The sequence below is a fragment of the Bos taurus genome, chromosome 4, assembly GCF_002263795.3.
Source record: "Bos taurus isolate L1 Dominette 01449 registration number 42190680 breed Hereford chromosome 4, ARS-UCD2.0, whole genome shotgun sequence".
Lineage (NCBI taxonomy): Eukaryota > Metazoa > Chordata > Mammalia > Artiodactyla > Bovidae > Bos > Bos taurus.
In genome coordinates, this window is record NC_037331.1 from 582,089 (window position 1) to 608,152 (window position 26,064).

Here is a 26,064-nt window from a genome sequence, read left to right on the forward strand (position 1 = left end):
TAGTGCAACCAAATATTTTATTTTTTTCTCATTAGACTGAAATAATAAGCCAAGTGAACAAAAAATGTCAATAAAAGATTTAGCATGAAACATAATTTCTCAGAAGATAATGTTAAGGATATAATGAAAATATCACCTTGCTTGTAACTGAATTGCAGAAAATCAATGCATTTACCTTTGAAAAGCAGAGGTATTCATTGCTTCAGGCTCCAGTCTAGGACCTTAGGCTTGGTGCTGCTGGTCTTATAGAGATGATCTTCTGGTTTGTTATGAATGAAAATGGAAGAATCTCTCTGGAAGGAAAACTCAGGTAATTTCTAACTCAACCATATCTATTCCATAGTGTATATGGAACACAATGCTAGTTCTGCCTATCATTCTTTGCCAGAGTAGAAAATAGGTTCCAAATAAAATAGTCATAAACCCCAAAATAAGAATGAAATATTTAAAATTATAATTCACTTAACTAGTGAAAACCGAACACATTATCTTCTTTAGTTGGGAATTTGTAGTCATCTTTTGCATACTATATTTAGCCAACAACCAAATTTTAATTTTAATTAGCAGACATTAAAATATAATTAGCAAGTAACAGAATAACAGAGCTAGAAAAATTCATACATATCAAAGGAAGCAACATTTTTTTAGCCATAGCAAAAAGTGTTCTTTCATGAATTTAGGGACTCATGATGACCACTTCACCTTCCCCATATCCCCTTCCCAGGCAAATTTTATAGAAACAACATTGCTTTTTGACAAAAATGATGATGATACAGGAATGGCTGTCAAAACGAGAGCACGTAGATTCTCAGTCAAAAGATCCTCAAACCCCAATAAACACCTTATATAAAGGAACATAGCAAATTCCAACACAGCATACACATAACAAAATTAATTCATTTATCAGAGACCAATACAATTTTGAATATGCATTTTCCAGAAGGAAGCAGGGGGCAACAGAAGCCACCTGCAACTGTCAAGCCTGTGGAAGTGAAACAATGCATTACAAAATACCCACTATATAGGAATTGTAAGTGAAAAACAAATGTTTTATCCAAAAAGAAAGTTAGTTGATGGTCCAACATATAGATATTTATTTGTATATATTTATATAGAGAATGATAAAAATCAGCTTGCATGAGGCTCAGAGTCTATCTACTTTGAAGTTGTATCACACATACTATAAGCAATTACAGAATTTGTCATTTGTGTATACAAGAATTGCAAAATGACTTAAAATGCACTGAAATATATAATGCTTAAAATGTCTTCATATAAACCTCCCAGGATTTACAGGGATTGGCCATAATCAGCATTTGCCAGCATGGAATAAGAACTACAATCAAGAAAAAGGAGACAAGCCCAAGAAAAGGGGGAAAATTTAAAAAAAAATTCTCTTATTATTTCTTATTTAAAATTTTTATTTCTTATTTAAATTATTATTTCTTATTTAAAATAATGTTGTTGACTTGCAGGGTTGAAAGTTTTGTTCTTGCCCCCAGCCAGGAGTTTTGTTTGATGATAGTTTATGTTCTGTAGCCTTTTGATCTCTGCTTACTTTCTGCAGATAATGGGTCTTTAGCAGGAAATCAGTGGTGTCTGTGGTAAATATTCACTATACCGAGGACGGTCAGGCCAACCCCTGAGCAGTCAATGAGATGATGCTTTGAGTAGCCAAAAGAAAAGGAAAAATATAGATCTTGCTATTAGAAAATGTTCTATCACTTCACACTAATTCTCTTGAAATAAAAGATCAGTGATTTGCCCAAGAAAATGTTATGAACAAAGCGTGAGATAGCCTCTTCGTTTATGCTTCGGAAAGCAGGCGCTCCTTGTGTAGGTAATTAGAGTACAGTGGGTGCAGAGTGGTGCTTGGAGTTTAGGGTCAACTTTGCTGTCCGCTCCGTAGATTTTACAGGCGATTTGCTCTTTGCTTTAAGAAGAGAAAGTGATATTGGAAAAAAGTCAGCACTTTAGACTAAAGCAAAGCACCCTTCACAAAGCCACAGACAAGAAGCAGGACAGAAAGTCCATGGCTTGTAGCTATCCTCGCACCTGCGGAAGAAGTTATAAGATATTCGCTCATCTCGAAGATTTCCAATGCTCCTTATTAGGCTGTTTTAAACACATACATATATATATTTAATTAGCTCGCCAGCTTGGCTCTGGTGCCCATGAATGTCTTGGCATGCACTGCAAATAACAACACATACAAAGTATTTCAGTCCCAGGAAGTGGTCTTGTTTGCTTTGTCTGTTTTCGAACCATGCCATTTCATGGTTGGGAACACTGAGAGGAACAAATGCAGATACTTTTTTTCTCAAGCAATTCTATGAGGATTATTCCCTATAGTTATTTGGTTGTTCCTAAATGGGTGTCTAAAAACACATCCCCTGTTCTACCACTGCAAGCGTAAAACCACAGGAGGTGAAAACCAAACCAAGGGCAGCAGGCTTCTCAAGGGCAAGGAGAACAGGTTCTGGAGCGTGTGCATTTGGGCATCTGCTTTTAGAGGAAGAGCTTTTTCAACTTTTTATCCTTAAAATCTGAAGAAAATTTAGCACTATCAAGAACTGGACATGTTTGACAGCTCTCTGAGACTACATAAGGGAGGGAATGAAATTGTCCTTTTGCATTTTTCTTCACATATTTTATCCATGAATGTAAATGATATACCTTTACTAGTAATTATCATTATTGATAAGAAAACAAAAATGTGATGGACCTTAAAGCATTTCTTTTCTTTCTTCCTTTATTTTAATTCAAGAAAAGTTAAAAGGGTTTGAGGGGAGTGAAGGTAGGCAAATTCAATCTTTTGAATATTTCACCTCCACATTGGTAGTGATAGAAATTAAGGTGAAAGCACACACTCTCAAAAAGTTACTGTAGAGTAAATATTTAGGGTTCTAAAGGGGTGGTTTAGCAGACTCACATTAATGTTTCTAGTTAGGTTACTTAAGTGTCACCATTGATTTGCCTTTGTTTAGGCGGTGAGTCATGTACTTAACACAGAAATCTATGACTCAAAACCCAAGGTCAGTGGTGGGTCTCTGGAGCATGTTGCTTCACTCAAGCTGGGTGACAAATGTTAAAAATGCAAAAGTAAAGGTACAGTCCACGTGTGGCTCTAAATATAAAGATTATACAGGGAAAATAGATACAATCCATGTAGAATCACTTGCATCAGAGCCAAAATTAAATATGTGCCCTTGTTATCTTTGAAGGGAGACTCTTTGACAGGAATTCATTTAATTAAAAGAAAGAAATTCATGTAATTAAAAGAAAGAAAGAAACAAAATGATTACATGACTCCTTAAATTGCCAGTAGTATTTGACACAAAGTATGTATGATACTGAATAAAGGTTTAAAAATGCTAAAAACAATAAAACCAAGGAAAATGATTAATTCTCCAAAAATGGTATTTTGTGAAATGTCTCCTTTTCAGTATAAGCATTGCAGATTGGCTCAAACTTGCTGAAACTGTGAATTATGTGCCTCTTTTCTCAACTAATCAACCCTTCACAGGAGATGTCCATCATTCCTGAGAATGATGAGATTCGAAGGGAACAGCTGCCATTCTGACACAACATTTTCTATTATACTGTGTCCAGTATGTGCAAATTAAAACAAAATTTACATGGGCAGTATAACTGCAAACAAACCCAATTATATACTGTACAGAATATGTTAAGGTTAATATTTTGAATTGCCATCAGATATGCAATAAACCACTGCAACACATAACGTTTTTTTCAGATTGTAATCATTCATCCACTTTAGGCACTTGCATTACTAGCATATTGTTCATTAAGTGAAATCTATTTCTGTCAAGCCAATTATGTTTTTTTTCCCCATACAGTAAATTCTAGAACAAATCTGTTCTGTCATCAAATCACAGATTGTTTCTCTCTTCTTTCTAAAGGTTTTATTCATGTCTGGAAAGAAGGGATATGTGCTTATTCATCTTTGTAACCCCAAAGATTTCAACAGTGAAATCTGAGACTCGAAAATGATATACTTGTCCTATGTAATTTTAAAAAATAATCATCATAGTCAATTTCATTTAGATGCACACTATTCTGAATATATAGGGCTTCCCAAGTGGCACTAGCGGTAAAGCCAATGCAGGAGACGTAAGAGATCTGGGTTCAATCCTTAGGTGGGGAAGATCCCCTGGAGGAGGACATGGCAACACACTCCAGTGCCTGGAAAATCCCATGGACAGAGGAGCCTGGAAAGCTATGGTCCCAAAGAGTCAGCCACAACTAAAACAACTTATCACACACAAGCACACATTCTGAATATAACATTATTGTCTTATCAAACATGCTATGGTTTATTCTAAAGAAAATTAAAAAAACAATACTTTTTTTATAAAGTGCAAACTTTGGCTACTCATGCTCTATTGTTGTTATTGTTTTGGAATGATGAGATTCAGGATTGCAATCAGGAGTCCTGACTTCTAATTTCCTCTGCAGCCACTCACTTCTGAAATCTCAAAAAATGTATTTATTTCTTTGATGTTTCCTAAAATGAGCATAACAATTGTTTGCATTTTATTGTTTTATATATGTTTTCTCATGAGGAGGCCAGAAATTGTATTAGGTCATCTGTTTTGCTTTATTTGGTTTCCTTTCGCTCTGTGCTCAAACCAAGCTAAGATGATCTGTTTTTCCCTAAAAATGATCATTCATTTAAGCAACTCTTCCCCTCAGATAACCTGTATTCTGCTGTGTCTGTTCCCACTGAGCAGCTGTAAGCTCTTTCTCCTCTAATCTTCCTGGTGATTCTGGTTTTGCCTCTCTTATGGCCTTAACAGGGCTCACATTGACTTATAACTCATTATATTTGTATCTTACCCCACTGATTACACTATAAACTCATTAAAGGCAAGGATAAAATTTTAGGAATTTTTTTAATATTCTCAAATTGTAAAGCAATGCCTTGAGTCTTTAAACTTTTGCCCCCACCACAAAATACCCTGTAAAGAAGAAAGGGAGATGCTATTATCTAAATTATGGCTAGAAAATGTGCAGATAACATGCTTCGATGAGGAGCAGTCTAACAGAATCTGAAGATTTTTCTCTGATTCAGAATGTGATTTCATGATGTCCTTTGACTTCAGTGCAATAATGATGCCTTTCATTTGTTTTTATGTTTAAAGATTCCTCAGTGCTCTCTCAGGTGCAATTTCTCATGCCTTTGTAAGGTAGGGTGAAGAGGGATTTGCTCCATTTTGTAAATGGAAAAGTCTAAGAAGGCTTCTTAGAAGTCTCATGAGTACAGGCAAAATTTAGCTTTCTTCTTCAGTCCTTTTTGTTTCTGGTGATAGCGCATCACACTGCCCTCACTGGGATGTGGATAAACAAGACCGCTGCCCAAGACTGTGTCTGTGACAAATGAGTTTGGCCAATGAGAAATAGGAAAGAAAAAAGCTTCAGATATTTTATCTTCACTATGCATAACAATTATTTCAGAGAATAACAGAAAATTCCATCTACTTCTTTTATAAGAAACAAGACAAAATAAGAACCTATCACAACAACACGGAGTCGCGACCTTGGAATCCTTGGGGATCAGGTGGAGAAGGAACCATTTACCCACATTTTCAGTCACTGCCTTCCTCCTGCCTTGATTAACTCAGCACAGCGTCTGAACTGGAAAGCCTGCCGGGCCCTCATCTGTTTGCCAGATGGAAGGACTTGGCTCCCTTTTTGCACCTTCCTTTTTAGATGGTTCCTTCTGAACTGCCTTTTTTTTTTTTTCACCCCTCTCCATCTACAGCCATGAGGGTGGAAGACACTGGGCAGATTGAACAAAGCAGCATCCTCTCCTTCGCAGCAAACTGGAAGATTCAGCACCTACCATGTGTCAGGGAATACATATACATGTGACATACAAATATTGTCTTCGTTTATCCTCTCATTAGGCCCATACAGTGAACACACAGATTAGGAAAATGTAATTCAGTGGCATATAATAACTCAATCTAGGTTACACAGTTAATAGATAATTAAACAAAGGTACAGAAATGAGGGCACAGCAATGCAGTCAGATCAACTCACAGTCTGGATGCGCTTTTTTCTGAAACTCCCTCAGGCATTGCAACCTTGCCTCACTGCCTCCACATATTAGATTAAGATGTGAAGCTATTATTTAAATGTACAATAATCTTTTCAGAGAAAATACAACTGGCTTTAGGGAAAAAAATAAACTTTCCCTAAGACTGAACTGATAAGTATTGGATATGAAAACATCAGCTTCTTTGTTTTCCTAAACATTAATAAAGTTTGTTTTGTGCCATACAGTATGCCAAATGTCTGATGATATAATATTATTTTGAAATTTTCTATTATAGTCTTTTAGATCTTAAAGTTTCCTCCAAATTAATTTAAATATTTGAATGAGATGTGGTCCCACCCTTATTCTTACATCTCCTCTTCTTTCTATGACCTCTTTTCTATACTTTTAATCTAAATTTGATAGCCTGGAACCAGGAAAAGTTAAGTTGATGTTCAAAGTACCACCATTAGTGGTGGGAAGAGAAAGACAACCAAAGTTTCTGGCCACCAGGAAAGATATGGGATATGGATATTTAATTCAGAGAAGTAAGTAGAACATTGAGACAACTATCTAGATAATTTATCACATCTAAATCTTGCCAGCTCTTTAAATATCCTCTTTCTCTGGGCTGGGATTGTCTTGATGGATTAATTTCCTATGTGAGGACAACTCTTGGTTTTGATATGGGGAAGAGTTGCAATTCAGGGCACAGATCTACAGATTTAGGTATAATCCTCATGGGTTCTTCTTCTTGTTTGAGTATCTAGTGGGATTAAAAGGAGCAAGAAAAGAGAAAGGACACAACTTATGTCCTGCTGTGGCTCTCTGATCTGGCTCCAGAATCTTAATTTTCTCAAAGTGAATATTAGTGATGCTTATCCCATGAACAAACTTAAAATGGAAATTTTCCAATAATAAAAGAAGCAACACTGAAATAACTGTTTTGCCTGTGAAGAGGCCTAGGTTACAGACAGGCCTTGACTAACCTCTTTTTTATTATAGGTGTCAGCTTTACGATATGAAAGTAGCTGTGAGAAAATTTGAGCTATCTTTTAATGCAATTTTTATTCAGGTTTTCACATACTAAACCACGACTTAAGGGGAAGGGTCAAATAATAGGATGATTTTATCCTATAATTTTTTGAAAAGAGTATCTTTTTATTAGATTCCTATGGAACTAGTGCCAATTTCTTATAGAGATCCATTTTTTAAAAGAAATGTGCTTCATTTTGACCTAATACATAAATCGCCTATTTTGCCCAGGCATGTTGGCAGCAGCTGTTTAAATTTCCTTTCCCGCTTTCCTTTAGTGAGCAGATTTACACCTCTCTTCTAGTTATGAGGCCTCTTGTAGCTGAGGGAGACAAGCACAGCTGCCCATGTACACAAAGGTCTAGGTGACAAGGTGCAGGAGTGATACCCCATTCACAACAGAAGGTCCCAGACTTTTTTGTTTACAGCAGGCTTTTGGGGTTCCTACTTTCTACAGCAACTCAAGAATGGGCACAAAAGTGAAACTGCCTTCCGCCTGCTAGGACCACAGTGCATCTCAAAACAGCACATTTTCACTGTAATTGATTCATCCAAGTAAGAACTGATCCTGATGCATATAGGGTGATGATTAGGACAATAGTAGCTAATATTTCTTTACCTCTGACTGTGGTCCCAGGAGGCTGACACAATCATTCTGCTGATTCAGGAACTGAAACTGAGAGGGTTTATACAATACACTGTTTGCTCAGAGAGTAGGTGAAGGACTGCTACTCAGGAATTCTGTCTGAGGCTAGAAACTGATTTGCATCTTAACAAATGTTTGTCTGAGCACTTAAAGAAGCACATTCAACTCAAGAATAATCTATGAGGACAACTGGTGCCAAGGTGGGATGGCTTTGCTGAGGGCCTGTGGGCCAGAGTTCTGATCCCATCACACTTACATTACTGTAAGGACAGTGTCCTAAGGGTGCCCCTAGCTTTTGCAATTTGCTTTATTTCAAGCACTGAGAGTTTAACCTATATTGGATCTTTTAATGCAGATAGGATTCTGAATTCATACAGAAATGCTCTCTCAGACTTTTTTGAAGCATTCATATGAAATAAAACACGGTTAATATGTATAAAATCTCCCAGAGTATTGACTTTCCTTGGCACCCCTGGTGACCATACCTCTGCTCATCACTTTGATCTCCTTCCAAATTGGGGGCTCAGTTAGTCATATTATAGAGAGGAAAAGTAACTGCATGAAATTTTATTTAAAGACTTTATATGTGCTTGATTTATTTTATCAATATAAATTTATCAAGATAACACCCATTATGTTTAGACAAATAAGAATAATTTGATGGTCAGATTCTCCAACCAGCTCCCAGGAAATTAGATATAATGCTCTTAATTTCAATGCTACTAGCAATTTCTAGGGACACCACTTTCACCATAGTGCTTTTAATATACATACACACATATGTGTACATGTGAGTTTTTTGTCATAAGCTTCACAATTACACAAAACTTTTACTTTGCTTTTGTTTATTTGTTCAATGTATTTTCTTTGTTTTCTCTCTCAAGAGCTGTCTGACACTGGCTTATTTTTAAATTTGGGCAATTTCGAATATCTTTTCCTTATGACAAAAATAATAAATTATCAGTGTACAAATGTTATCAATACAAACAAAATAATCAGATAATTTGATGGGCATTTTCATATTATTTCTTGTTATTTTCTATGTGAATATCTCAGATTGACTTAAAATTTAGTATTCTTTATGTTTTCACTTTAAAGTTCTTTGTCCTGTATTTTTTCACATTATATTATATATTGGTTCTTTTCTAATTTCATTAAACTTTCTTTGAAGACATGATTCTAGAAGGTGCTTACTATCCATTGTATGGTTTTGCCATGCTCACTGGGACACTTCTCGCCTATTGGTCCTGTGAGTATTTCCCATTGTGGGCAGAGCTCTGTGATATGCATTCCTGTTCACAGATCTGGGTCTGCCTCTTTCCTGAGCTCTTTGGATTTTCCTCCCAGAACATCATCTCAGGGCCAGCCTCAAGCCCTGAGACCAATCTTTCTTGCCAATTTCCCTCCAGAAAGGAAGTATCAATTCACCCTGCAAGCAATGATACAGCAGAATACCTGAGTCACTGTAACCTTCCTGGCATGTATTGATTATTAAGTGAAAGTGAAAGTTGCTCAGTTGTGTCCGACTCTTTACAACCCCATGGACTATACACTCCATGCAATTCTCCAGGCTAGAATACTGGAGTGGGTAGCCTTTCCCTTCTCCAGGGGATCCTCCCAACCCAGGGATCGAACCCAGGTCTCCCACATTGCAGGCAGATTCTTTACCAGCTGAGCCACATCTTTGCCAAATTACATGTGTCAAATTTTCAAAATTGACTATGGATTTGACTGGGAATGCAACGAATCTACAAATACTTTTGAAAAACTTGACATATTTCCAGTACTGAGATTGTTCATCCCAAAACAGCATATTTTCTCATTTATTCAACCCTAAACTCTTCTAACAAAGTGTTCTAATCATTTTTATATTTATACTATTTATTTGCTATTCCTTTAAAAAATTAGATATGTTATACCCTTTTCTTTTTACTATTGAGGATTATATATTATGCTGCAAATATTTTCTATCTGGTTATTGCTGTCATATGGAGAACTGATTTAGGTTTATATCTTTGCTTTGAGCTTATCAATATTGCTATGCTATGCTATTACATGATCACTTTTGATATCTCTAAGTCATTTGGAGTGGATTACATAATCATTTGCATTTCTAAAATGGACATTTTTCCCTTCTTTCCCTGAGTGTTAGACACAAATATTTCCTTGTCTGTTACACCACTTATTAGTTACACTTGATTTAATCAAACAAATGTTTTAAATTATTTATAGTACAATGTTATTTTCATTTGTATATTTTGTAACTTTAAACTTTCTTTAGTAATGTTAAACCGTCAGGCCTCTGATTTTATGCTAATCTTCCTGTGTCAAATTTCTCTTTTCTGCTCAGCTCTTAATTTAAGTTCATTTGGATATGTAGCCTAAATTGTACTCTTTTTTTAAGTTTATTAAATAAATTCACCTTTAATTATTATATTTTAATACATAAGATATTATTGTATTTTACTATTTTAGAGCCTTCTCTGTTTATATTTATGTTGCTTTATTGCCCTCTTTATGCATGGTTATTTCAGAGAACCAAAAAGTGACGACCTCACTCATGTGCCAGGTAATCTGATAGATGTTTAAAATATATCATGACGCAATGCTAAAATGTTATTTAGGGCACATGTGTCACTACCTCAATTTTATAGATAAAGACTCTGAGGTTCAGGGAGATTTGTATGCAGCTCACTCAACAAACACAGTATCTAGGAAACAATGTTATCTACTACTACTATGCCATTCTTATTATAAGGCTCTAAATCCATTTTGCTTTTCTCTCTTTTTAAAGCTTTTAATAATATTCTTGTTTATGTTTTCAGATGCACCTGTGGGGTTGCAAAGAGTCGGACATAACTCAGAGACTTTCATTTTCACTTTCCATAGTTATTTTGTGATTTAAAAAAATTTCTGAGGGTCTTTTCTGAAAGCTTGAATTTAATTACAATAGCACACAGTGTGTATAACTTCAGCTTCCATAAACACATTACTTATTCAGGTCACAGCTCAAAGTCCTAAAAATCCTTTGGAATTTTATTATTTTGTAACCAATAAAGTCAACCATCTAGTTATAACCTTGGTCAAGACAGTTGGTGGCTAATGTGGTATGATTATGTAGTGGACAATTTATCATTAATTAACGTCACTGTGACAGAAGAAAAAAAGGAAGCTCTGAAATTACGAATAAAAGGTAGTCAGGAACGAAGACCCATTCTCCCTTCTTTAGCTCATCACCTACACACAGCCAACTACTTGTCACTTATCGAGAGTTGATCAGTGACATGGTCTCTATGTACATAATTTCATTTAATTCTCAAAACCATGAGGATCATTCCTATTTAATAACTGAGGAAGCAGAGGTACATGCAGCTGTGAGTGATGGACATGAGACAAGAACAGTCTAATAACTGTGCCCACCACCTCCCCTGGTGAGAGAACCAGCTGGTCTAAGAAGCATGTTCCCCTGGATTTCTGCCTCTTTGGCACAGATGTAAAGAAGCTGCCTGCCAATGACGGAGACGCAGGAAACGCCGGTTCGATCCCTGGGTCGGGAAGATCCGATGGAATAGGAAATGACAACCTACTCCAGTATTCTTGCTGGAAAATCCAATGGACAGAGGAGTCTGGCAGGCTACAGTCCATGGGCTCACAGTCAGACACGACTGAGCAACTGAGCACGCGCAGCTGAAATGAATACACCTGTCAGGCTATAGGTGGCAGCAGTGTTCCTTGGAAGAAGGAGCCCTTGCCTTTCTTGAGAATTCTCTCTATTTTGACCAACAGAGTGAGGTCTTTCCAGCACCTTCTCAACCCTTTGGTCATCTATCCAGATAAAGCTCCTCTGGCAGCTTCCTGAAACCTTAAGGAGAATGAAATCACTCGTGACAAGATCTTAAAACACTGGCAAATTCTGCTTCATGGCTCCTCAATCACAGAGCCCTAGTAATCACAAACGAACCTTGCAGAACACTTAAGTGTTCATGCATTGAAAAAACTCTTACAGCACAAAATGGAGCCTTGGTTTTACAGACCCAGCTAGTTACTGAATTTCAACCAGTTAAGTTAAATATAGTTTACAGGAGAATTTAGCCAGTACAGACTCTTACTCTGCATAATTCAAACTCAAACATAGCTCCAGCAGATCCTTTGACCTGTATTATCCAAAGCATTGCCTCAAATCTATTTTTCATCTTATTCATGGCTGCTTGATTTACATAGCAGCCATTTAACTGATAGAATTACAATGATCAAATTAATTTAACCTGTGTAAGCAGCCAAGTTAGATCATTAAACCAAAATCAACATTGAGGTCTGGATTATACATGTGGCTCTCTACCTGGATGTCGTGCACCATTTCCTCATATTTTAACTCAGGAAAATAACCTCCAGAAAGACACTGAGCCCCTCATCTACCTCCCCTCACCAGCTCTGAAATCTGTTTTAAGATCATTTCTCTATTTGACCACTTTTGGAAAGCTGCTACATTTGTAAGCCAGAGAGGAGCTTCCGGAGCCCTTGGATTCTAGCAGCTGGAGCAGCAGCTGCCTCTCAATGCTCAGGTTCACATCATGTTGAAAACATAACAATCATATCTCTGAGTTCAGAGAATCAGTATTCCTGCTGAGCAACCACACATGGAAACATGACTACACCTTAACTATGGCCAGTTTTCTTATGAGTGCCAGCTTGAAGAGAACAGTTTCACAAAAGTCCAAAACAATACTGGAGAAAACAATAACAGAAGACCAGTTTCTAAAAGTGTATTTTTTAGTTGCACACACATGCACACACATCTCATAGTACATAATGATTTTTTTTCTCTCACTCATAAGAACTTTTTAGAGAGAATGATTCTCATAATTAACTGCACATAAAAATGGGTATTTCTGCTTCTAGACTCAAGACATTTGTTCTGGGATATGAACTTTTTAATAAGCTTCCTTGTCAGTCTGGCACAGGACATCTGCACTTTGAAAAACACTGTTTAGGAGTCTTGATCGTTTTTGAAACAGAGGCAACGTAATCGATTTATGCAAATATAAGAACAAAGAAGACAAAAGCAAAGTTCTATCTGCCCTCTCTCTCTTCCTTTTCTCCCCAAACAAGACATCCACTTGTCCTAGACACTTACAGGAAGGCAAAAGAAGGGGTGATCGTTGTAGCCAAAAATTCATCTTTAGGGTGACTACTATTTTGTCTGTATGTCAGGTTTCCCAGAAAATGGGACTTCTACAACTGAAAGGAGGAACGCCCCAGGGAAAAGGATACAATGGGGACTTCAAAGTAAGTGTAAATAAGTTGCTGTGGAGACCTGAATGAGGAAACAGCCAATTCTGACTAAGACAACAGGAGAAAGTTTTATAAAAGAATCTGCATTTGAGTAGAGTCCAAAAAGAGGGAAAGAAAACGTCATTTTCAAAGTCACAGAGGTAAGAAATATCTGAAAACATTCAGGAAAGAGCAATTTAGAAGATTATGTGTGAGGGTTAGGAAATCAGGAGAAATAGCTTGGAAATGAGACCTTGAAAATCTGTGATGGTGCTTTGGAAACGATAATTATTTAATACTTATGTTCTATTGTGACGTGTTCCACATATTGAGATTATGAGCATATTCAAGATTTCCTCATTACCTGTGATGGTGTTATTAAGAGAACTGGGGAACACCAGAGGAAGAATATATATATATATATATATATATTTTTTTTTTTTTTGGTGAGAAAGCTAAAATAATAAATTCAATTTTTGAATATTTAGGGATATGATCTAAATATTTATTGCCATGAAACAAGCCACCCTAAAACCTAGTACCTTAAGACAACAATTTATTATTATGTCTCACAGGTCTGTGGGATGGTCACCTGGGGCTCAAGTCAAAGGCTGGCTGCCTTCAGTCAGCACCATGTTTCAAGGCAGTTGCACTTGGTGCTCAATGGCTGGCTCTAAGGCCACAGCAGAGGCTGCCTATTCTCTTGTAGGAAAGGTCTGGAATTGGCTGGTGAGGTATTACTCCTTCCTGTCTCATTGTCACAGCAGTCACAGTCCAGTCCAGGCTCAGGGTGGGCACAAAAGGCACATGTGTCAACAGCTGCTGTCAACCACTGTGCAGGGGTTCTGCTCTGCACAGGGATCCTAGAACAGACATGGCGGTGGTGGTGGGGTTAACGGGGACAGCAGGAGCCCTGGTCTGGCTCTCCAGAGGGAAGTCAGGACAGACTGTCAATTTGTTAGGGGAACCACTGACCAAAACTACCTGTCTTGGTCAGGCACAACAGTAATCACTTGCATTAGTTATCTTACAACCGGAAGTTCTGGTAAGGAATGTGGAACTAACAAGCTACCACCGACAGGAAGGATTTGGGAAAGGTCAAAAGAACAGAGGAGATATCAGTTCATATGCCAAATGACTCATTGGAAAAGACTCTGATGCTGGAGGGATTGGGGACAGGAGGAGACGGGGACGACAGAGATGAGATGGCTGGATGGCATCACTGACTTGATGGACATAAGTCTGAGTGAACTCCAGGAGTTGGTGATGGACAGGGAGGCCTGGTGTGCTGCGATTCATGGGGTCACAAAGAGTCGGACACGACTGAGCGACTGATCTGATCTGAACTGATGCCCAATCTATGAGGTCCTACCACCTCCCAGAATCCTCCTCGCTGGAACCCATCTTGGCTGAGTGATGTACAAGCCACCAGCAAGGACCCCGAGTCACCAAATATGGGCCAAACAGGATGATTGGCCACAGACAAGCCGGCAACTAACCCCATTACCATAAGCCCAAGACTGCAAGTCATGTGGCAGACCTTCTCCTGGGTTCTCATACCTCACTGCTCTCGACCCAGGTGCCCCTTCCCAATAAAGTCTCTTGCTTTGTCAGCACTTGTGTCTCCTCAGACAATTCATTTCAGAGTGTTAGACAAAAGCCCACTCTCAGGCCCTGGAAGGGGTTCTCTTTTTTGCAACAGACTGAGAAATTTTCTGAGGAAAACTTAGCAGTTGAAACCATAGAAATGGATGATACTGGAACACTGAGAATGGGAAAAGAACTACATTTAAGAGAGGAATTTAGTTGGAGAAGTCCACAGAGAGAAAGGGGAATGCTAACAGTCAACTTGAAGGGGCCAGAGGGGAGTTCAGGACACCAGCAGCTGAGGGGTGGGGCTGTGGGTGTGACCTTTAGGGGTGTAGCTGCCAGGATGGGGTGGGACTGGGCCAGGCTGCGTTCACACCTTCATTGGCTTGTTGGCAAGGGGGTGTGTGGAGAGGGGATCCGTAGAAGAGAGTATAGACTGGGTGGGGAAGGACAAAAGTAGGAAACTGGGGTGGTGGTGGATGGAGGGGAGGTTTGGCTTCTGTATGAAGTAGATGTTCTCCATGAGATAGAAAGAAATGAGTAGAGAATGATGTAGTTTATTGAGGTACTTGGGGATCTGTTCTCAGTGCTGCTGCTGCTGCTGCTAAGTCGCTTCAGTCCTGTCCGACTCTGTGCAACCCCATAGACGGTAGCCCACCAGACTCCCCTGTCCCTGGGGTTCTCCAGGCAAGAACACTGGAATGGGTTGCCATTTCCTTCTCCAATGCATGAAAGTGAAAAGTGAAAGTGAAGTCACTCAGTCATGTCAGACTCTTCGAGACTCCATGGACTGCAGCCTACCAGGCTCCTCTGTCCATGGTATTTTCCAGGCAAGAGTACTGGAGTGGGGTGCCATTGCCTTCTCTGGTTCTCAGTGCAGATGGAACCAAACCAGTTCATGCTAGAATCAGGACTTGTTACCCTCAGAACACCTGTAGGACATTCTAAATGTTAGTTATGGCTACAAAGATTGGAGAAGAGAAAAACCTAAGGAACTGCAAAAGCCAAGTTCTATTTATTTGCTTTATGATTTTTCTTCAGTATTTTGGTTCTAATTGTGGATTATCAAATGTAGGTAGAATTAAAAGAATTAAAAATAAACACCATAAAGATACAGCTCAATTGGATAGTTACATGTGCATTAGCTTTTGAAAAAAATATCTGGTAAAGTAGCTATATATTTTGTGATATACAGATAATAAAAGACTATTTTTCCATATTTTTAACATAAATTTCTGCTCTAGGAAAATTGAGTAATTTGAATGTTATAATATATATTCAGAGTTATTTTCAGCTAATACTTTTCCTTCAAAGAGAGACAGAACTACTTTGACAGAAAGAAGTATGAATTAGGAACTGAGTATTTCAAAATAAATAGTTCAGTCAACTAAGTAAAAACTGTGATGAAAATAAAAGGCCAACAGCCCAGCTTTTGGTAACAGGTTGGTATTATAGTGTCACAGACACCATGGATGACACATGCCTTCCTATATCAAGTGAAAAAACAAAAGGCTAATATAACTCTTGGTCTGTAAAGGCAAGATTTCAATTATTTTGTCTTCATCATATCTTGCCTTTAATAAAACAGGAAAGCAAAGATGCATGGTCAGTGTAATTTACAAATATTTTGTTTTCTCACAAATGAAAATATAAAAACGATTAACTCTTTGACGAATGGAAGTATGTCTTCCATTTTTGTATCATTGTGCTTGGCATACAAGTTCTCGAAAGGATGGAGAGTGAATAAATGAAGCATGGGTATTGAAATCAGCTTTATTTGAATATAACCTGAAAAATCATAAAGCGAAATTACAAATCAGGATGTGGGTGTTAGAGGAAAGATTATATAGATATTTAACCCCAAAACTGTATCTTATGCAATAATTGTGCAAGCACAGAGACTTACACATGAATAAAATGAGTGGCTGGGCCACCATAGCTTCTGCACTAGAAGTTAGAAAATGTTAAATGTATATAAAATATTTTCCAGTATTCAATCATAGAAGAAAATAGAAATGAAAATTTTTAATGTGTTTCAGATTAACCTTTGCTACTGCTGATAATTTTTAATGGAAATAGCTTTGGATGGATACAGGCTTGCATAAGCAGTACACCCTGTTCCTTTAGAAGAAGCAATGGGTGAGGCTGATGATGGGTGGAAAATGAGTGGTGATTTCTCTTTGAAATTTGTTAGATTTGTATAGCCTTTGCCACTTAGCACCAATCAGACTAAGAAAAAGATATTAAAATAAAATGAATCTTTTTAGAGTATATTATTCAATCCAAAATGTAAAGAATTTAGAAATAGAACTTTTCATCCTATGCTTAGAATCCTTCATCTGGGATAAGTAATCTGATTCCACAAAATGGATTTATGATTTCTAGCCTGGAATATTCTATGCAGGCTAATAACTTCAGTTCCATGATTTGGAGTCCTCATCAATTAGGCTGTAAATTGTCTGCTGAGTGGCCTCTGAAATTTTGCATATAGCATTTAGGTTCTTATTTTGACAGTGAGAAAGGGACGAAGACAATGTCTCCAAAAGTATAACATCTTTACCAAATAATGGCTAAAAAAATTTCTACCATTAGGTGTGTGTGTGTGCATGTGTGTGTATATGTGTGTGTGTACACATGTGTATATATTTTTTAACTTGGTTTTTTCCTTTGGGGGACAAAAGAGATGATAAAGAAGAAAATGAGACAAAGTCACACAAATATGGCTTCAGAGAAGCTGTCTCCTTTCAGTATGGCATAAGGTGCCGTAAGCAAGACATGCTGGGATAGCTGCTTACCTACATCACAGGGACCCTTAGTCAAGCTCACAACAAATAGTCTCCATTAGCATATGAAGCCTAAGGAGGAATCTAGGGTGGGATATATTATTTTTAAAATATTGTTTATAAATAAGTATTTAAAGATATACACATGCACACACATGGGCTTCCCAGATGTCTCAGTGGTAAAGAATCTACCTGCCAATGCAGGAGGCACAGGAGACACAGATTTGAACCCTGGGCTGGGAAGATCCCCTGGAGAAAGGGAAGAAACAGCAACCCACTCCAGTATTATTGCCTGGAATATTCCATGGACAGAAGAGCCTGGCAGGCTACAGTCCATGAGGTCTCGAGTTGGACGTGACTGATAAATATATATATATATATATATATATGTACATATTTTTTAATTTTTACATATAAATGTAAAAATATATTTAAATGTTTATTTATATATAAATCATCCTGATAAAATGATGAAATTTTAAAAATCTAGTAGCTAAAAAGAATTTGAATGTTAGCAATATAATTTTCTATTACAATAGTAGTATCAATAATTCTTCAATGATAAACTATAAAGAAACAAACTCAAAACTGAGAAATTCAATATTTTATGCTCCCTTCATCCTATAATACTGCATCAAGCATTTGAACAGGATGCAGAACAGTCTAGGGTAGTGTAAGGTACTGCTCATTCCATGCCAAGGTTAAAACTTCAGTGAGTTTCCATTGGCTGAATCAGTGCATAAATTAATGCTATTCAAAACAGCTTTAACTTGTACAGCTGACTTAGGAAATGTGTGACTAAGCTTCTAAATTGGCATCGAAGCCACATTGACAGGAGCTGCCTTATCACTGTACCACTTTCTGCCTTTCACCCCGCCTTACTTCCTCCTATTACCATAATCACTTTCATCACAGGCAGCTGAAGTTTCTCCTTCAAAACAGAAGCCCTTGGTAACTGGTCCTGCTTAAAGCTATGAGTCTCTGAAAATGTGGTGTGTCTCTTTCATTTACATGATGAAGTGAAAGTCTCTTAATTTGGGTCATTATCAACACATAAATCTGTAGAGAAAATGAACATGTATTTACAATGCAACCAAATGCACATGATTTATTGTGCTTATAGTGTGTAAATACAGAAGGAAAAGAAGTCCAGCCCTCAGATTCCCTGGACATGAGGCACTGCCAGCAACTAATGGGGCAATTCACACCTTCAGGAAAGGTCAGCCTCTGGCTCTCATAGCTCATCCTCATTTTAACTGAACTTGCTCTCTAATTTTAGAGAAACCATCACACATAAATCTGTCTACACTGACCCATCTTCCTGTGGAGGGTTTGTGAGTGGTAAAATGGGTTTCCATACCTGATTGTGGACTTTGTTTGGGGATTTTGGCTACCTCTTGAGGGCTGGAAGTGGAGGGCACTCGCTGGTTGGCAGAGCTGTGCATACTGCTGGGAGCTGCCACGGAGACATTCTTGCGAGGTTTCATATCCTGCAGCCACATGGGTGAGGCCTCGAAGGCCTGCATCCTCCGGGCGTGGCTGTTGGCGTTGACTTTTAGGTAGGCCTGGGCTTTGTGTTCCTGAAGCTCTCCATAATTGGCGTCGGTCACCCTGCACTCATATAAGCCTTCATCCTTTTTCCTCACTTTGGAAATCTGAAGCTTGTGAGAGATGTCATTGCCTTGGACTTTCACTGTCTGAAAAATTGTAGGTAAAAAAACAAAGTGCTACATCAAGTGATTTGGTTTCCATATCTTGTCCTGAGCTTTCTAAGGTTGGAAAATTAAAAGGTCTTAATGGCCTCACAGCCACAGTCAGAAAGCTTTTTATTTCCTCAGCAGTCTAATTAGAAGATCTTATTTATCTTATTCTATTAACACCTAGATTCACAAGATCATGGAAACATGGGTTTAGTCCAGCTGAACCAGATTCCATAAGCCACATGGTTGGCATTTGGTACCAGCTCTACCATGATCCCATCAGGGGACTGGCCTCTGCCAGGTGAGCTCAACTGAATGAAGCAGAACCTAATGTGTGCATAGTTTACAAAGCCTCTTCTTCACTGTAGGCTACCTACCACTCTGAGAGATCACAAAAACATGCTGTTGGTCACAGCTGAGTTTAAGTGGGAATGTGCTTTTAATCCCCACTTCAGGATGATTACTAAACAGACTGGCAAAATAGACTTGGATAGTAAAGTTTTTACTCCAGATGTTGGTGCAGTCTGACCTATAGTCATGGGGTGGCAAGACTCAGGGAGCAAATGAATATCACCTGAAATCCTATGACTCGGAATATATGCCCCTGCTACCACAGGGTCTGTGTGCTGTTGGAACTTGAGATGCCATTAATTAAACACTGCTTTGATTTTCAAAATAGAAACTGACTCTCACTTCTGATATTGTTTATACCAGATTAACACCAATATATATATGGTAATATATAATATACAAAATTCTACATAATATGCAATAGATCTATAAGCATTTTTATCAGAAGAGGTAGATTTGATATACATCATATTATCATATTATCCATGACTGACAACGATGGACTTCATATGACACTCAAGATCTGGATTTGGATAATTTCCAAATTAATTTCAAAAGACAAAGAAGAGAAGTGAGAAGGCAAAAAGTTATTCCTGTACTGGGCATTACACTTTCAAACAGTCATAAATAATTTAGAAAATCTGGGAAGTGTTCATCTGGTTTTTACATATAGAACTGTATATATAAACAGTTTTCAACATCTGAACCATAACCGTAAGTATGCATTTATGTACATGAAAATTACATACAAATATTATTAAGACTGTAAAACTAATGGGAAATAGTAGTTTCAAATATATTTTCAACTGGGTGTCCTGATAATGTTGGGGTAGTCAGAGTGCTTATATATTGTTATTATTCCATTTTATAATATACTGAGGCTTAGGGGGTTGGGGTCAGTGCTTGTCAATGTTGACTATACACTAGAATCATCTGAGGAGGTTCAGAAAATACTCTCATTTGGATTAATGCAGAAACACTCTGCATCTTTCCAGGGCAAAGCTCATACTGTATTTTGTAAAAACTCACCTGGGAATTAAAATTAACTGCTGGCTTAGGATCTATGTTCAAGGTCACATACCAGGTGAACTGGGAACACACTGCTTCCTACCTCTGTGTTTAGAGCTCTTTCCAGTTGACTAGATTGTATGAACTCTGGGCATTGATAATGCTGTTAGCAGTTGTGTGCATGACTATGCAACTAACTGCATGTTTCTCTAGCTCAAAATGTGTGAGGCTGCTTTACCACCTGTCTTTGGAGGATTGGGGTATGGGTGAAAAATGAAAGATGAATAGGAAATAAACAATCTATCTAATTATATGTGTATATATAAATGAACATTTAAGAAAAACATCATTAATTACTGATCTTACCAATAAAGCTTTTCTAGCACTGTTGGAAAACAACAGATTCTGTGATATAAGAATAATTAAATTGAAAGAATCTAAAAAGTCAGTGAGTTTATGAAAAGAAATTGGGAGTTTCTGGTTTGTATCTTATTTTTGACATTTTCTTCCATGCTGAGATTATATATTTAGATTAGAGAATTTGATTTTATTAGCATATTTTTACATTATTATGATGTAACCCCAATATTCTATTACTTTATATGTGCTTAAAATAGCCTCAGAATAAATTTCCTTTTAAAATGTGATTTTCAGATTCCTTATACACATATTACTTCTAGTAATGGAAAGTTGTTTACTAATTATCAACAAACTAAATAATTCTATTAGTATAAAGTGATTCTAGATGGCTTCCTCTGAGGTATAGTAAATTTTCTTTCTAATTTCAGACAATTATGAGCAGTAATAACCAGCAGAGTAGAAACACATCTCTGTATTTTCAACAGGTTAACCTCCTCTAACAATGCTTTTATATTTATATTGGCTTTTGGTCTTATATTACATGATTTTGAACACTGGCATTAGAAATGCCAATGCCATTTAAAGTTGAGTTATTTTAATTACAACTTCAACTCCCTGTTGGACGCTTTAATTTTTTTTTCTGCCTGGGAAGATTTTCATCTTTTACTTGCTATTGAAGGATAATTATTGGTATAAATAAATTATTAGTATTGCTGCCTTTTACTGTTATAGTTAATAAAAGCAAGAAAGTGTCACATTCCTCTTTGGGTGAAAAATGATTCCCAAGTAATTTTTCAAATATTTATACCATTATGATAAATAATTTTATTGTATGAATTCTAAATCTGCTTCAATGTGTTTGTACCCAGTGAGGTAAGGTAAGACAGAGCCAGAGGGCTCTTGTCCTGCGTGTGCAAATTTCCTCTATTGGGAACGGTAAGTATAAACATTTTTGAAAACCGAAATTCACTAACTGGTGCCCCGGCCCGAGTGCAGCAGTTGCATTGACACTCACGCTGATCTTGGTCCCATCTCCGTCAGGGTCCCGGTCTGGCAGCAGCTCAGCCTGTGGGGAGGAACGGGGAGCGGGGCATACGGATGCTCAGACCTCGCCCAGCCGGAGCCCTCCGCAGCGCAAACCCGGAGGGAGGGGCGCTGCCCTACCCACCAGGGGACCAATCCCTGTGGCTGTGCTTGGGGACTCGGGAGCGGGAGCGGGGATTAGGGGACAGGGAACTCTGGGGGTGGGGCGGGGGGTGAGGAATCTTCGAGGGCGTGCTCGGACTCTGGGGACTGGGACTGGCAAACTCGAGGAGCTGCATTCGGGTCAGTGCCCGGGGTGCGGGCGTCTGCGGGGGATGGGAGACCTGGGATCTCGGTGACTGCATTCTGTCATTCCCTGCTGTCACTCCTACAGACCTTCACTCACCCCCGCACATCTGCAGCCTCTTTTGCAGAACTACCTCCTTCTCTGTTCAGACCCTCGTTTCTCTACCCGCCCCCTCTCCTCTCCTCCCCTCCCCACCCCCTCTCCACTGGGGTTCCTCCGTCACTCCCCATTCCCTTTTTTCCGTCACCCCGTCTCTCCTTTCCCCATCTCCATCCCCCCTCCTCGGTCTCTTCCCACCTCCTCTATCCCCTTCCATTCCCCCTCCTCTGTCTCTCCTCCTGTTCAGTCTCCCCCTCCTCTCCATCTCTCTCCCCGCTCCTTCCCTCTGCGTCTGGCAGAGGTGGTAAAAACGCAAGGGGGTGGGGGTGGGGGTGATGGAAAAACCGACAGAATTTGTCCCCATCCCACCATACTGAAGGGATAGCGAGTGTCCGGGGATGTATCGACGCAGCAGTGCCATCTAGGGCTGCTGACAATGTCCAGTGCTAAAAGGAGGAGTCTATTCCCAGTTCTTAACCGGGAAAGACTAGACAACCTGCTTTCCCTTGGTTTTAACGCCGTGTCGCCAGGACAGGGTTCACCCCTGGCATCCCTAGGCGTCATCCTTGCCGCCAGGTGAGCCACGGGTGTTCCCAGGGGCGCCCCAACACCATCTTGGCCGAGATTCCGGCTGGACACTCAGGAGTCTAAGTCAGTGAGTGGGCCGGACACGAAGCAGGCAATTCGGGCGACGCAACTCTGCTACCTGTGCCCCGGCCACATCGGCCCCAGGCTCCAGGTCCTCCGGCCCCCGCAGGAACCACCACTGGATCTCCAGGTACACCGAGGCAGAGCCGCTCTGGAAAGCGCAGGACATCTCCACATTCTGCCCCTCGGTTGCTGTCACATTCCGCGGAAACTCGGTAAATTTTGCTGCAAAACAAACGCACCCTTTTGGAATACGCACTCCACTCTTGACAGCATCTCTTGTGAGCTCACTACATTTTCCTGGGTCTTTAAAACAAACAAACAAACAAAAAAAAAACCCTCTATGATATCCCAGAGGCTCCCTCCACCGTTTTCCTTGGCCTCTTTCTTGTCTTATTTTTGGTATCAAGCCTAAATCATTTTGTTGTTGATCAAATCCAGATAATAGAAAGGTTAACAAGCTTTCCAATAACTCCCCTCTGCTAGCCAGGCTGCTCATAGTTAGATACAAATACCTTTTGTCAGACTGCAGTATTCCCCAAAACTTACTGAGGGATTCAGGGAAGTACATTTTACACATATCTGTCAAGCTGGTACATGAAGAGAGCCTCTTATGTCCAGGTTTCTGAACAATCTGTGACTAACTGGATGTTCCATGAAATAGAGAAAAGATCACGATTATCTGTCAAAATTTACATTCCTGATATATATCACAACACATTAGCAGTTGTGATTGGAGGGCTACAGCATTGAAACAAGTTGCACACTTTTTTAAGCTGTGTATATTTCTTTCTTTCTTTCCAAATTAACCTTCATATCTGTTCCCAACAAGCTTTTGTATTGTAAATTGTCATACATCATGGGATGTAAGAATCACACACCTGGGCTTGGTTCAGATTAAAGATTGTTATAAAGTCACTAGAGATTTTTTTTTAGCCTTTTCATTACAAATCTTGATACTGCTAGTTTGCAAGATTCATGGAGCTATGGTGAAACTCACAAAAATATGTTTCCTCTCTCCCAAAGGCACTTCCCTAACACGGAATGCGTTGGATGGTTTTTCTTATCTTGTCTAAGAGACACTCTGAGAAAGGCTGATGATTCCTTAAAAGTCTAGGACAGATTTGTAGCTTAAGGAAGTGTACAGCTACAATGCGTACTCATGGGGAGGAGGACTGGGGGGCTGCAGGGTCGATTTAGGGTGGATGCACTTTGCCCCCACTTTTTAAAGCAAGGCGCCATCAGTGTCTCTTTTAAAAATTTATAAAATCCCAACATGATCTCTACTGAAATAGAACTGTATTTATACTTAGAGGAAACGGGAGATGTTAAGAAGACATTCTGATCTTAAAAGGACTTTTCCGTTGATGGCATTTCTGTCTGCAGAAGTGATGCAGTCTTCTGGCAGCAGAGATGTGATCTGTTCATGGTGCTGAAATGATCACTGCAGCCTGCGAAGTCCTGAACAACTGGATTCAGCAGGCTGCTGCTGCTTGTAATGCAAGTCGTGCCTTTTTATGGGTCCTCAGAGGAGTCTGTCCTTTGATAAACACACACGCAAACGAAGTCACACGGACACAGAAAAACGAAACTCTAAACCCATACTGCCTACATAGAGGAGGGCTCGCCATGGAGAGACCCCCATGCTCAGCTCTGTTTGCGAAAATAATGTATGCAAGAGTCGTTACCCTGTGCATGCACATAGAGGGAACACACACACACACACACTCATAGCTCTGTGTTTGTGCTCACCGAGGAACCCACCTCGTTATCAGTAACCAACTGTATTTTCTCTCAAATCTAGCTGGGCTACTATTAATAAACTTTAAAGAAAAATGCCAAACAGAACACTATTCATTGTTACTTGCTAAGAACCTGACTACATCTGCCTGGCCGTTCTTTGAACGCAAAGACACACACACACACACACACACACACACACACACACACACACACACCGCGAGCAAATGTATACTTGCCAGTGAGCACAGACTTACCTTGAGAAGAAAGCCCTTGCTGTACATATAAAACGGAAAAGAAAACAAATCCAACATATGCCAAAAAGATCCCCATCATTCCAAAAAGTGTAAGGTTGGCGGGGTGGGGGGGGGGGAGGTCACATGGGTGTATCCAACAGCCAAAAAGCTTCACAAGAAAGGAATGCCACTGTCCGGCAGGCTTGGTCTCAGCGCCCAGGGTGTGGAGCTGCGAACATCCCGCCCCTCGCCTGCTTGGACTGCTCTGGGGACCCGGAGCGGGGACTGGGAGTTGGCGGCGCGGTCGAGGGCTGGATACTGGGCTCGGCTCTGGCGGGCTGCGCTTACACACCCGGACCTCGGCGCGGAGTAGTGCTCGCCGCTCGGCTGCCCGCCTTCCGCTTCCTGCGGCGGGTCCGGCGTCAGCCCGCGGTGCGGGGTGCGGGGCGCGGGGCGCGGGACGCGGGGACGGCGCGGGGCGGGGGCCTCGAGGACTCGCGCCCTCTCCGCTCTTCGCGCCGCGGCGCCGTTAACTCCGTGCGCGCCGGGCCGCGTTCGGTCTACGCCTGAGTTCCGGAGAGCGGCGGCAGCGGTCCGTCCCCAGGCGCTGCTTCCGGCCAACTGATCCTCTCCCGCCTCAGTGAGTCCCGGCGCGCGGACTGCGGCGGGGCTACGAGGACGGGGCCGGGGCCGCGGGCGGGAGGATGGGGCTCGCCGGGAAGGAGAGGGACGGGACTAGGCGAAGACACTGCGCCGGGGCGACGAAAACAGCCATTGGAGGGAGATGTCGCTTAACCAGTTATTAACTGCTCTAACTAGGAAGAGCGCAAGCTATTATTTCACACGGATTTATTGCTGAGCAACCTCGCGCGGAAGAGAAGCGGCTCCTGCAGGGACCGTATCACTCTTGCTGGTGAATGGAAGAGATGAAAAGTACAAAAAGTCACGTATTGAGGGAATTTTCCAGAAAGAAAAGTCGTACCACTTTTACGCTTTCATTTATTTGTTTTTGCTAATTCATATACTACTTTGCTTTCCCAGCCTCCATCTGACGTGTATTTTGGCGGTGGGGGAGGGGTCTCAAATACCATTAGGGTCTTTATTTCATGGTCTATTTTTATTTTGTTTTTCTTTTGGCTAACATAGTAACGATTTATTGTTCCCTGAGATTCTATTAATAACAAATACTGTTTTAGGAAGAAAAAG

The 26,064-nt window shown here is 39.8% G+C and overlaps 1 protein-coding gene across 7 annotated transcripts; it reads right to left on the reverse strand.

Annotated features, from left to right (window-relative positions):
* On the reverse strand, positions 1-25,333 carry VSTM2A (V-set and transmembrane domain containing 2A). 7 transcript variants are annotated; one of them, XM_059885764.1, is made up of 6 exons: positions 25,211-25,292; positions 24,880-24,898; positions 22,941-23,107; positions 21,821-21,871; positions 18,747-19,083; positions 2,200-5,391 (listed from the first exon to the last, which is right to left on the reverse strand). In XM_059885764.1, the coding sequence occupies exons 3-6, from the start codon at positions 23,049-23,051 to the stop codon at positions 5,276-5,278; spliced, it is 615 nt and encodes a 204-aa protein (XP_059741747.1). In that variant the 5' UTR covers positions 23,052-23,107; positions 24,880-24,898; positions 25,211-25,292; the 3' UTR covers positions 2,200-5,275. The 7 variants fall into 7 exon arrangements, with proteins under 7 accessions (XP_005205146.2, NP_001076997.1, XP_005205147.2 ...); XM_005205089.4 differs by lacking the exon at positions 2,200-5,391 and adding an exon at positions 1-2,055 and having other exon boundaries at positions 24,880-25,266; NM_001083528.1 differs by lacking the exons at positions 2,200-5,391; positions 25,211-25,292 and adding an exon at positions 532-1,933 and having other exon boundaries at positions 24,880-24,967.
* Positions 25,334-26,064: the final 731 nt, after the last annotated feature.